This window comes from Mus musculus, chromosome 4 (assembly GCF_000001635.26).
Source record: "Mus musculus strain C57BL/6J chromosome 4, GRCm38.p6 C57BL/6J".
Taxonomy (NCBI): domain Eukaryota; kingdom Metazoa; phylum Chordata; class Mammalia; order Rodentia; family Muridae; genus Mus; species Mus musculus.
Genome location: NC_000070.6, coordinates 109,277,484 through 109,291,433, shown reverse-complemented (window position 1 = coordinate 109,291,433; position 13,950 = coordinate 109,277,484). Strand labels below are relative to the sequence as shown.

Below are 13,950 nucleotides of genomic sequence, written 5' to 3'. Positions count from 1 at the left end.
CCAAGAAGTGGGAGTGGGTGGGGGAGCGTGTGGGGGACTTTTGGGATAGCATTGGAAATGTAAGTGAAATAAATACCCAATTAAAAAATAAAAAATAAAAAAAAATTTTTTTTAAAGTATATGATTACCAACCTAAAGGCAAATGTCTGTTTTAAAAAAGAAAGTAAAGATTATGAGGAGTTGATTTTACTGAATTGGCATCAAAGGGATTTATGTATGATTTTAATCATACATAAAAAATTCTGAGCTCCAAGACAGGCAGTGGTGGCACACACCTTTGATCCCAGCACTTAGGAGGCAGAGACAGTCGGATTTCTGTAAGTTCAAGGACAGCCAGTCCTATACAGAGAAACTCTTGTCTTCAACCCCCAACCCTCCAAAAAAGAAACCCCTGAGCTCCAAACCATACCTTATTCATCATCACAACATAGATTCACTAGTTATTGCAAAAACATATACGAAGGCAGCAATTTATTAAGGTGATTAAAGTACACCCTGTGTCAATTACTACACTAATGTGATTATAGGTGAGAACAGAAAAAGTCATCCAAATTGCCACGTCACTCATATTAAGCAAGATGAACCAAGAATGTTTTTATGTGCCTCAGTAAAACCAGCTCTTGTCATTGTTGCTAAACTAAAAATATAACCACTTTTTAGATGTTAGAAAAGCACACATCATGAACACAAATATCGAAAAGGAATGACTAGAGTGCAGAGATTATGCATGGTTTTACATTCTCAATAGCACTGTGCATTCTCTGAAGATCCTTTATAACAAGAATACTTACATAGTCAGAATGAAACAAGATTTTGATTTGGGAAATTTGGGAAAATAAAGATCTAAAATTTTAATTGTACAAAATTGCATATGAACCTTTTTAGCAATGAAGTGAAATTTCTAAATCACAGTTGTCTACATTAAAAAAAACCCCTAAATTCTGTTGTAAATTAAAAGCAATATTCTTTATCAATTTTGACATGTAAAAATTTCTTTTAAAAAGTAGCAACAGCGGCAGACAGATCTCTGTGAGCTCCAGGCCAGTTTGGTCTATAAAGAGTGTTCAAAGACAGCCAGGACTACATAGAAAAACCCTGTCTCAAAAAAAAAAAAAAAAAAAAGTAAATTGCTACAAATTACTACACAGTCTGTGTGTGTGTGTGTGTGTGTGTGTGTGTGTGTGTGTATACATACATACATACATAACATATACATTTATAAAAAAAAATTTCAGTTTCTTTCTGTAGGTTTGTGAGTGATGAGGCTATACTATATACATGCACGGTTTTCCCCAAAGACTGGCACATTGCTTCTATGCTTGCCACATCTTTTCATTATTATAAAGGAGGGTCTAGTTGGGAATATAGACAAAAACAAGAAATAAAGGGAACCAGACTAGAAGAAGTAGAACTATCCCTATTCACAGAGAGTAAGATCTTTTTATAAGCAAAGTACTAAAGGATCCATTAAAATGAACAAAGTTACCAAGGTTATAAGATATAAAAAAAAAAAAACCAATATAAAAAGTGACTATAGTTTACGTACTTACAGTAAGTTTGAAGATAAACTTAATAAATTCCATTGGCAGTAGCATCAAAAAGAATAGTATACTTAGGAGTAAATTTAACAACTATAAAACACAGTTTCTGGGGCTGAAGAGATGGCTCTGTGGTTAAGAACTCCGACTCCTCTTCCAGAGGTCCTGAGTTCAATTTCCAGAAACCACATGATGGCTTACAACCATCTGTAATGGAATCTGATACCCAATTCTGGTGTGTCTGAAGACAACAACAGTGTACTGGTATACATAAAATAAATAAATTAATTAAAAAAAACAGTTTCTGAAAAACTAGACATTGTTGAGTAAAAATTTAAAACTATATAAAGCCAGGCAATGGTGGTACATGCCTTTAATCCCAGCACTCTAGAGGCAGGTGGATCTCTATGAGTTCAAGATCAGCCTGGTCTACAGATCAAGTTTCAGGGCAGCTAGGACTACACAGTGAAACCCTGTCTCAGAAGAAAACAACAACACTGCACTGTACATGTTTAGACATACAGAAATAAATAGAACAAAATTATGAATTCAGAATAAATTCATCATTTATGGGATGCTGCACCACAACTAAAAGATACCAACAAGCAAAAATATGAAATTGGATCCTTCACATCCGATACAAAAATTACTTCAAAGGACCAGAGAGATAGATCAGTGGGTAAGGATGTATGTCTCCAAGTCTAACAACCTGAGTTCAACCCCTAGAATCCTTATGGTGGAGAGTGAAAACTAACTCCCATAAGTTGTCTTTTGACCTAATACATACATACATACGTACATACATACACACACATACATACATATACACAGACACACACATACACACATATATCACATATACATACACACAAATAAATGTTTTTTAATCTTTTTTAATTAGCTAAAAAATGCATCAACCAAGGAACCATATAAAACCTAAAACTTAAAAAAAAAATCTCTTGGGCACTCAACCCTTTAATCCCAATCAATACTCAGCAGTCAGAACCAGAGGGATCTTAAATCCCAGGCAAGCCAGAGCACACGGTAAAACCTGTCTTTAGAAAAAAGTGTGTGTTGAAGAAGGATCTGGCCCAGGATTCTTAGACTTGAATCTAAGCAGAAAAGGAATGGTGGTGCACATCTGTAATGCTAGGTAGACCTTAGCAGCTAAAGGCAGGAGAGTAGAGGATCAGGAGTTGAAGCTTATCCTCAGCTATAAAACAAGGTCAAGATAAGCCCGGCCTATGCAAGGCCTTGTCTCTAAAAAAGAAAAATAAAGTGACTAATGTCCACACTTGGGATGCTAAGGCACGAAATTAATGATTTTGATGTTTTTATTCCTGATTTCAAGCAATTCTCCCCTTTTTTAAAAAAAGGCCATCTCAAAACAACAAACTGTTAAATTTTTATTATAGGAATTAGGGGCCTAAAAGAAAAAGTTTTGACCACCTTAATCCATGAATACTGATACTACCAAAATTCATGTGTTAAGGAAAAAAAAATCAGTCATGAAAAGCAGTGGGAATATAAGAAAGAAAACATACCAAGCACAAAGACAAGCCAGGACATTTCAAGCAAGTGTGGCTCAAAGCAGAGTCACCAGAATCAGTTTTAAACTGTTCTAAAGTACCAGATGGTCCAGAATCCACCCACAAGGGGCCATGCATAAAAGTATGACAAGGGGCGGCGGGGGGGATTTGGGGGGGACAGAATGTAGAGAACAGACTAAGAACAAAAGCAACAACACAGACTACAGAGAAGATGCAAACTAAACCATTTCAATCTTCCTCATACTCACGTTTAATGCCAATTCATAATAAATAAAATTTAATAAACTATAAGTGGCCTTTGTAACCAAAATAAATATGCTTAACTTAAATCCTTCTAATCAGACTAGGCATAGTGATATGCCTATACACTCAGCCCTCAGAAGGCTCTTACAGAGAACCCAGATTCAGTTCCCAACACTCACACAGAGGTTCACAACCATCAGTAACTTCAGTTCTGGGAATCTGTCACCCTCATCTAATCCATAACACAGAGCACACTCACACAGTGCACATATGTGCATGTAGGCAGCAAAAACTCTCAGACACATAAAACAATTTAAAAAAAAATAGATATCAGGGCTGGAGATGAAATTCAATGGTATAGAACTTGCGTAGCACACATATGTAAGACTATGGATGGGGTCAATAGCCAGCAATGAAGGAAAAAAATCTAAATCTGGCAAAAGCAATGAGAGAAAGGCTATAAATTTTAAACATAAAAAAACCTAAACAGTTTACAAAAACAAAACAAAATAATAATTTTAACTTTACCCATAACTAAAGAAATAACAAACTGAAATGGTGAAATCTAGTTTTTATGTCAAACTGGCACTGATCAAAAAGTCTAATATAACTATATCAAAAAAAGCTGAAAGAAATAGCATTCTCAAACAGTGTCAGCATTGCATAGCATAAATATACCATTCTCAAACAGTGCCAGCATTACATAGCACAAATATACCATTCTCAAACAGTGCCAGCATTACATAGCATAAATATACCATTTGAGGGGCTGGAGAGACAGTTCAGTATTAAGAGCACTTATTTCATTAGACCTAAGTTCAATTCCCAGCATTCCCATGGCAGCTCACAACTGTTCAAAACTCCAGTTTCAGGGGATCTGATGCCTTCTGATGCCTTCTGATGCCTTCTGATGCACTAGGCATGCACATGATACACATTCAAATATCACACAAGCAAGTAAAACACTCATAAATCTAAAAAACGTTTAAACCATTTGAGCTAATAATTACATCTACCAAAAACTAAGCCACGTAACTACAGGCACACGAACATGTAAAATATTTACTGCAGTGCTAGTAACAATGAAAGACTGTAAACAACAGAAATGTTCATCATCTTATTGACTACGTTATTTAAACTAAGATTATTTTCACACAAGATTACCCTGAAATGCTTTAAATAATTCGGGTATCTATATGCACTAACACAGAACTTCCTATAACAAATAAACAAATTATAATAAAGTTGTAAAACAGCAGCTTATCAAAATAGCTTTTATAAGATACATTGAGAGAAAGAAGAAGATCATTATAGAAAATACACACAGGCACTCATGCGCGCGTGCGCGCACACACACACACAAACTAGCAAGAATACCTCCCTCTGGGAAATGGACTAAAGGCCTTGAGCAGGTAGTAAACTCATGTTAATTGTATTTTTTTTCATACCTAGATTCATGTTCCCTTTTATTTCTGATGATAATAATATGATCCTCAGTAGCCTCCAATTCAAAGTAATGATAATAATAGCCTGGTTCATTCAGTTATTATAAAGATTAAATGAAAGAGCATAAAATGCCTTATAAATTATAAACCAGAAAACAAAATTATAAATTACTCTTCAAACTAAATTATCTAAGTCAATAATAATATTAAATATTATCATCATTTCTTGGATCAATTTCTCTAAGCACAACGATTAGACTATTTAAAATTAAATCTAGCAGATATAACAATGCATGTGCAAAGCACATACTAGATTCTTAGCAATACACTAAAAAAACAATGGAGTACACTAAATTAACTTAATTTAACTTAAAGAGAAGGGGGTGTGGTTCAGTGTTAGAGCACTTGTCTAGTATGCTTGAGGCCCTGGGTTTTATAATCAGCATTTAAAAGAAATTTATTTCTATACTAAGGGTACCGGGGATGTGACTCAGTTGGTAGTGAGAATCCATTATGGTATCGAAACAGCTGCAGTAGTGCAAGATCCCAGAACTGAGGGGAAGGCAGAAGGATCAGAAGTTCAAGGTTATCCTTAGTTATCTAGGCCAACATGGGATAAATGAGACTCTGCAAGAAGATGGAGAGTGTGGTGCAATCTTAGAATAGTTTTACTTTGTCAGTTTAAGTAAATTTTCAAAAGTATCATATAAAAGTGTTAAATCAGTTGCTAACAGACGGAATATATATGCACTATTAAAAGTGAATTGGTTTTATTTTTGTTGTTGTTGTTTTCGAGACAGGGTTTCTCTGTGTAGCCCTGGCTGTCCGGGAACTCACTTTGTAGACCAGGCTGGCCTGGAACTCAGAAATCCGCCTGCCTCTGCCTCCCAAGTGCTAGGATTAAAGGCGTGTGCCACCATGCCCGGCTCCACGGTATTTTCTTAATTAGTGATTAATGGGGGAGAGGGCTAGTCCATTGTGGAAGGGGTCAGTCACCCTTGAGCTGGTGGTCCTGGGTTCTATCAGAAAGCAGGCTGAGCAAGAGAGTAAGCAGCACCCCCTCAAAGGTCTCTGTATCGCTGGCCTCCAGGTTCCTGCCCTGTTTGAGTTCCCGTCCCGACTTCCTTCATTGATGGACATTTCCTTCATTGATGTGGAAGCATCAGCCAAATTAACATCTTCCTCCCCAACTTGCTTTAGGTCATGTTGTTTCATCACAGCAATAGTTAGCCCTGAACTAAGACAGAAATTCCTAGGCCAGGCATGGTGCATACCTTTACTCCCAGCCTTTGGGAGGCTGAAGCAGACTGACCTCTGTTGAGACCAGGCCAGCCTAGGCTGCACAGATAGAGTTATTGAGGAAACAGTCAATGGTAGAGTGGTTGCCTAGCATTCGTAAGGCTCTAGGTTTTATACAAAGTGTTCAAACAAAAAGAATGAAAAGCAAAGAAAATGCTCAAAAACAAAAAGAAAGAAAAGCAAAGAAAGTGCTCAAAACAAAAAGAAAACTTTACTTGTCCTTTCTATAATCTACAAAAAAAAGCAAAAATTGGCTCTTTCTCATTCAAATTTTCCCCTTTCTTTTTCTTTTGCTTCCTCCAACCCTTCCCATGTCCAGTTTCTCCCCTCAAATTCATGGCCTAATTTCCACAAGCTGTCCTATGTCCTCCACATGCATGCCATGGCACACACACACATACACACACACACACACACACACACACACACACACACACACGAGTAAATATGTAAGTACAAGCTGCTGAGTTCATTTAGTATGGCTTGTACATACGTTTCTTTGGGGCTGATGACCTAGTATTAGATAACCAGTTAGGAGTTCATCCCTGAGAAAAAAACTGATTCTCCCTCTCTCTGCATTCAATAGCTGCCTACAGCTCTCCATCTAGGAGCCAGGACTGTTTTCTGCTTTTTCATACAGACACTCTCTGTAGCCCTGGCTGACTTACAACTTAACTTTGTTGCCATTCTGGCCTCACAGTAATCCTGTCTCAGATTCCCACTTGCTGGGATTAGACTGAGCCATCATGTAGGATTTGGATTTTACTTATCAACAAGAAAAGTGAAAACAACTGAAATGAGAAAAAGTAAGGTTGGGCAGCACTAACTACAATGAGAAAACCAACACTTCATCAGGTATTACTTGCAAAGCAAAAATGTTAGAGCTGGCCAAGTATTTAATAATGTTTAAAGTCCTCTATTAAAATGTAAGCTCCATGCTTTTTGTCTTTAAGCTTCAAAATTTTTTATTTTGTTAGTATATTCTAAGTAGCTATACTAATTCTTGGCCAATAGTAAATGCTCAACAATATTTGTTGGATAATATTTTTTAATATTTATATGTATGGGTGTATCTGCACCTACTAAGTGCTGTGCATGCAAAGGCCGGGAGATGGTGCTGGATCCCCTGGAACTGGATTTACATATGGCTGTTAGCACACAGGTGCTGGGAACTGAACAAGGTTCTCCTAGAACTGAACAAGGTTCTCCTAGAAGAGCAGCCAGTGCTCTTAACCACTGTGGATCAATTTTTAAGGCAAAGAAAGCAGAGACCTAAAGATTTTACTCCTGTCTTCATTAGGATATTATTCATACCATACTTACTGGCAATGCTAAAAATGGCATTCAGAATCTAGTATTCTATCATCTCTAGAAGACAAAACTCAATTTCAATCTTTAGTTAAGAAAGAGTTAGAGGAGTGTTTGGCAGGCATTCAAAAGGCAAGGGAAACATAAACTAAAACATTTTCACTTTTTTCTCTAATTTGTTGCTTTAGTTAAAACGATAAAAGCCAAAAAACTAAAAAGCCAACCTTAATACAATGTGTTACATCTAATACTTAATAAAATATTTACAGAAGCAGGCATAGCAATGCATGCCTTTAATTCCTGCACCTGGGAGGCTGAGGCAAAGTGATCTTTGTTACAACCAGGTCTAGAGACCCTGTCTCAAAAACAAACAAAAACTCTTTCACACACACACACAGACACACTGGCTGGCTGAATGAATGAATGAACGAATGAATGAACTAACTAACCTATTCCAAAACGATCATTACCAGAGGCAGAAACTAGCATCCAGTTAATCTTCATAACTGTTTAAGAGCTCTTTAACAGGTTTGGCATAGACACAAGATTTATTTCTTCCAAATAAACAGAGGAAAAAGAGGTGAAATTTAAAATGTCCTTTGCTGGGCGGGCCCAGTGACACACACATCCATAATCCCAGCTTCTTGGGAGACTGGGGCAGAAGGATCACTAAGTCAACGAACCCAGACTAGAATGGCAACATAGCCATACACTTTGAACCTTCCACATGTCTACCTTGAAGAATCTCCCACTTGAGTATACCATATCTAGCTCTGTGTTAGAAGAGCAGAAAAAAGAAACACAAGGTAACATAAATAAATCAATAATGAATGTGAAACCAAACTACACCATTATCTGACTTAGTTCAAGCAGCTAAAACTTTTTAAACAAAAAGTATGAGGAACTGAGGAGATGGCTCAGTAGGTAAAAACACTATGTAACATGAGGAGTGGAATTCAAATCCCTAGTACCTACATAAAAACCTAGCACGGCCAAGCATGCCTATAACCCCAGCAGTAAAGAGCAGAAACAAGCTGGCCCGCCTAAATGGCAATCTCTCATTCAAGGCTGCAAGGCAGACAGTGATACAGGAAGACACCTGACATTCTCCTCTAGTCTCTTCATGCACTCCAACCAGCACATGCACCTGCACACTCATATGTGTGCAACACACACACACATGTTAAAATCAAGGACTGGAGATATGGTTCAGCTCAAGTTAATAGCACTTGTGGCTCTTGCAGAGGGCTCAGGTTCGGTTCCCAGTAGCCATATGGTGGTTTATAACCATCCATAACTCTAGTTCCAAGGGATTTGACACTCTCTTCTGTCTTATATGGGCACCAGACATGAATGTGGTATACATATATACATGCAGGCAAACACTCATACACAAATAAGTAATTATATCTAAGAACTATAAATCTGCTAAGTTTGAAGGAAAAAGATACATTAGTAAATATTTTAAAAACTTTTTCCCCTGTGCCTTTATAATATCTCACTATATCTTAGTATTTTAATATCTAAATATTTTAAATTGACTTATTTGAATTATCAATTTAAGTTCAAACATGAAATACTAAAGAATAATTTCCCCTTAGTGATTCAGCATTTACTCTGGATACATTTTAACACCTAACTATACAACCACAAGAACATATGCAAATTATGAAAATGACTACAAAACTGAGAGCCTGAAGCAAATTTCCAGAGATAAGTGATCCTAAACAGAAACTAAAAACACAGTACAATCCAAGAAGAAAATAAAGTAGGCACACAACCAAGAAGCAATTCTACAGAAGTCTTCAAGGGAACAAAATCTTTAATAGGGGGGTCGGGGGAAACTACCAGAATTAGCCAACAGAGTCAGAATACAAGTGCCTGCCAACAGAGATCATGTTTAAGGCAGGTCACTATCTAGACTCAGAAAGCCAACACCCAAAAGTCAATGTTTCCATTCCTCAAATGTGAGTTTCAGAAGGACCCTTCTAAACAGATTCATGACAAGACTGGGCCATCTTAAAAGTTCTTCCCTGTTAGATGCAAGTCAAAACACAATGACCCACAGGAAATAAATTTGGAAATGTAAAGTTTATGAGGTTATTCCTAAAGGCTGTCTTACCTGTGGGATGCCTCTGTGTGTGTGTGTGTGTGTGTGTGTGTGTGTGCGCACTATAATACACACACACACACACATACAGTATATATAGAATCACTTTTGCTGGGGATATGGCTCAGTCGGTACAGGGCCTGTCTAGCCAGCATGAAGTCCTGAGTCTGATCCCTGGCGATGAATAAACTAATATAGTGGTACAGTCCACTTGGGAGATGGAGGAAGAAGGATCCAAAATCAAGGTCATTCTTGATATTCTTGATTACATAGTGAGTTCAAAGCCAGCTTGATCTATTTGAGACCCTGTCTCAAAATAAATAAGTAAATAAAATTTCCACCCTGGCTCCTGGGGAAAATACTTTTTTATCTCCAAGTTCTTGGAAAGAAACACCTCAAAACCTCTTTATCATAACATAGAAATAATCTATTACCCAAACACATGCCCTACCTTATAAGTACAGGCAAATCTAGGCCAAGGAGACAAGATGGCAGGGAGCTATCACAGGGCAGGCTGATAGGCTGAGGTGGGCTTATACCAGGGAGTACACAGCCCCCAGCTATGGAGAAGGCAAACTTCTGGGCAGTGAAGATGAAAGGGACTGGCAGGTGTTTGGTACCTCATCCCTCCTGGGTGTCTTGAGATGACTACGCTTGGTTTTACAGAAACGGAGAACTCAGGTTCTCCTAAGTGAGTGATGTTTAGATGTATCCCTCGAGGATGGGGCTCTGAAGGAAGAGAACATTTTAATAATGATGATGATGATAAAGAGGCGAGACTCCGAGAACAGACTCCGAGAACAGCTTTTGGTCGAGATCGTCCCAGGACAAAGTTATCTCCCCGGTGGTTCCGGGCACCAGGGAGGAAAGAGGCGCCCCACCTGCAGAAGGCTGGCACCATGACCCCTCGGACGACGATCAGAGACGGCGCCCTCGCGGGTGGGAAAGTCTGCAAGGGGATCTGAGCAGAAGTGAGTGGGTCAAGTGCCCGGACAGGATGCGACTTCTGGAAGCCAGGCTGACTTGAGGGAACTGAGGGGAACTCGGCAGTCGTCGCTCCCGCGGACCGGAGCAGAGCGAAGCTGAGGGAACCCTGCCCCGCCGAAGTCGAGCCTCGCATCGCCCGCGGCCGCTGTCTAGCGTGAGCCCCACCGGAGCTCACCTGGCGGCCGTCAGGCCCGGAGGAGAAACTTGCCGAGAAGGTGAGCGCCGACGGGACCTGGAGGAGAGCGGCGCGGAGACCCGCGGCGGGGGCGGCGGCCGGGTGGGAGCCGCGCGGGGCGGAGCCGAGAGCCCGGCGACCCGGGGCGGGGGTGCGGCGGCCCCGGCTCGCCGCTCCCGCTCCGACTCGGGATGGCGCCCGCACTCCTCACACGCGCTCCCACCGTGCGGCCCGAGGGCAGCCGCCGCGCCAGCGCCCCAGAGCGGTGGAGGGGGGGAGGGAGGGCCGGGGAACCCCGGCGGGTCGAGCCGGGCCGACCGGCGGGCGGCGTTACCTGTGTCAGGGAGAGCTGGGCTGCCGCAGCCATGGTGTTTCCATCATGCACGGGAGGGGAAGGAAGGACGGACGGACGGGGGCCCGGGGCGGGAAGGAGGCGGAGGGACAGGCCGTAGGCGAGGCCGGCGGCCGGGCGTCTCCCCGAACTTCGACAACTTCCCTCCTCACGCCGCCCCGCCCCGCCCCGCCCCGCCGGCCTCACAGGCCGTGGCGGCGCGCAAAGCCCGGAGCGGGAGTCTGAGCCGCGGAACCAGGCCCTGACCCCGGCCTCCCTGGAAAACCCGGTGCGGATAGGGCTCTGGGGTGGACGGTCAGCGGAGGCGGCGCCACAGAGACCTGAGTTTAGGCAGGTCACCCACCATCCTTCTTCCTGGGCTGCTGTTTTCTGTAAAGTGCGGGGAGAAATTAGAACCATGTCCAGGTGGGTTGTGGGAACTAAAAAAGTAATGGTACTAAGTAATGACAGGAGCGGTTTAGTAGTAATAACATTAAATAATTCTGATTGTGTGTGATTCTGCACTAAATGCTTTTGTTTGTTTGCTGTTTGTTTAAAACAAGGTCTCTCTCTGTGTAGCCATGGCTATCCCGAAGCTCACTGTATAGATCAGGCTGGCCTCAAACTCACAGAGATCCACTTCCCTCTGCCTCCAGAGTGCTGGGATTAAGGAGATGTACCACTACTCCAGGCCTAAATACTTTTTTAAAAAATTGTGTGAATAGGGGATTTGAAACAGAAAGAAGTTATACAAATGAGGATGGTGAAAGCCAGCCAGGCATGGTGGCACATACCTTTAATCTCTGAGAGTTCCATGCCAGCCTGCTCTACATAGTGAGTTCAAGGACACATAGTAAGGCCCTGACTGAAATAAAAAGAAAAGGGCCTCCCCGAAAAGAAAAAACAAAACAAAACAAAACAACTCTCTTACCCGAAGTTTAAAAACTAACTAGAAAGCTGGATTACAAATCTTTCTACCTGCTATCACATTAAGAAGGCATGTAAATCCTTCTAAAGTAAAAATCTTGGGAGCAAGAAGGAACTGCTTGCCTTGCCTGCTCCCTGTCCTGCCTAGACTGTTTAATTTAAAAAAAAAAAAAAAAAAAAAAAAAAAAAGCAGGTGTAGGGCCACAGTGGAGTTCAGAGGTACAGTGAGTGCATAAAGTCCCATCTCAAATTCTTTTTTTTTTTTTTGTCTGGTTGGTTGGTTGGTTTTGGTTTTGGTTTTTTGAGACAGGGTTTCTCTGTATAGCTCTGGCTGTCCTGGAACTCACTCTGTAGACCAGGCTGGCCTTGAACTCAGAAATCTGCCTGCCTCAGCCTCCCAAGTGCTGAGATTAAAGGAATGTGCCACCAGTGCCCGGTTCCTCTCAAATTCCTTTTTGTCATAAATGCCACCTCTTGACAGAGTATTGTCTCTCCAAACTAGTGTTCATACTCTTTTGTTGACTTTACTAGAAGAGGGCAACAACCTCCTAATGACCTGTTTACATAAGTCTAACCACCCCCCTCAGCTCACCAGTGGCAGAGATTTTTTAATATATATGTATTTTAACACCATAACATTATAGTATATGCTTAAATGAAGGCCTTTGTCCTGCCTGTATTCAACATTATACACCTTACTCTTTTTCATTTTGCCACACTTAGTTAGAATAAGGAACCGCTTACCTGAAATTGTCATCTGCAAAGGTTCTTATTTAGGGTGACTACTGCCGTGATGAAACACCATGACCAAAGACAACCCGAAGAGTAAAGAATTTATTTCCCTCACAGTCTGGTCATCATCAAAAGCAGTGAGGAAAGGAATTCAAACAGGGCAGGAGCCTGGAGGCAGGGTCTGAAGCAGAGGCCATGGTGGGGTGCTGCTTACTGACTTACTCAGTTTGCTTTCTTATAGAACCCAGGCTTGGGCCTTCTCCTACCAACTACTAGTTAAGAAAATGCCCTACAGTGAGGTCTTATGGAGGCTTTATCTCAACTGAGGTTTCCTCGTGTCTAATAAATCTAACTTGTGTCAGGTTGATGTAAAACTACACTCAGTTTGTATGTAGCCTACTTCAGAAGGTCTAGGAAGTCTGCATACCAGCTTTTAGTTACTTTGATATGACTTTTTTATTCTGCCTTTTTTATTGTGTGTGTGTGTGTGTGTGTGTGTGTGTGTGTAGTACTTGGGGAGGGGGTAGATTCTCTCCTTCCACCATGGAGGTTTCGGGGATGGAACTCAGGCTAGCAGTCTTGGCAGCCATTGCACTAATCTAGTAAGCTGCTTCAAAGGCCATATCCTCTGCCTCGTTTTAAGAGTTAGTTGATGACCTGCCTACATCTGACTGGCCTTAAAGAAGACTAACTCTCTACTGCAGGTCCCTCAGACACAGAAGTACCCAACCTCAATATGTGTTTGCTTCCTTTTTCCCTAATGGTGGTTTCCAGGACAAAACCCACACGTCTATCAGGGCCACAGCCTTTATCATTATAATAGGATTCCTCAATACACTGAGACAGCTGGAAAAACCCAAGATCTAGTTGGCTCCACTTCCATTTTTAGACTTTTTCCATCAGAGGCAAAAACCAGAGAGGTCTCAAGAACTCCCTTCCCAAGTCTACCTAGACTCCTCTGATTTGATCCAGCCTCAAAGAGCAAGTTATACAGGTCTGATGAGTAAACACTTAGTCAGGAGTATCTCCTTTGACTTCTTTTTGCCATTATTCCTTTTGGCTCAAGGGAGAAGAGGAGAAACTATTCCAGTTTGAAACATCAACTATAACCCAACTGATATTTCTATTGGCATCTATTACTTCACATTATAAGTTTGAACTTCACAAAAACACCCTAAAAGGAAGCAATTATCACACTCACTTCCCAAATGAGGTACTCAGCACCACAGAGGTCAAATAATTTGCCCAAGGTTACATGTCTAATAGCAAAAGCAGTTGATATATTGAAATGAACAAAACTTAGAG

General features: G+C 40.9%; 1 protein-coding gene and 1 long non-coding RNA gene across 7 annotated transcripts in view; one reads left to right on the top strand and one right to left on the bottom strand.

Moving 5' to 3' along the window:
* Nucleotides 1-11,259, bottom strand: part of Eps15 (epidermal growth factor receptor pathway substrate 15) — a 107,643-nt gene extending 96,384 nt beyond the window's left edge. For 2 of the 6 annotated variants that reach the window (XM_006502738.2, XM_006502740.3), the window contains exon 1: nt 10,990-11,177. In XM_006502738.2, coding sequence (XP_006502801.2) covers nt 10,990-11,022 — 33 coding nt within the window. In that variant the 5' untranslated portion in view covers nt 11,023-11,177. Of the gene's footprint in view, nt 1-10,989 lie in introns of all 6 variants that reach the window. The other 4 variants (XM_017319956.2, XM_030253192.1, NM_007943.3 and 1 more) reach the window with 4 other exon arrangements.
* The window catches only part of Gm40225, a 56,234-nt gene continuing 53,394 nt past the window's right edge, over nt 11,111-13,950 (top strand). The window contains exon 1 of the long non-coding RNA XR_868003.2: nt 11,111-11,412. This is a non-coding gene — a long non-coding RNA (predicted gene, 40225). The remainder of the gene's footprint in view (nt 11,413-13,950) is intronic.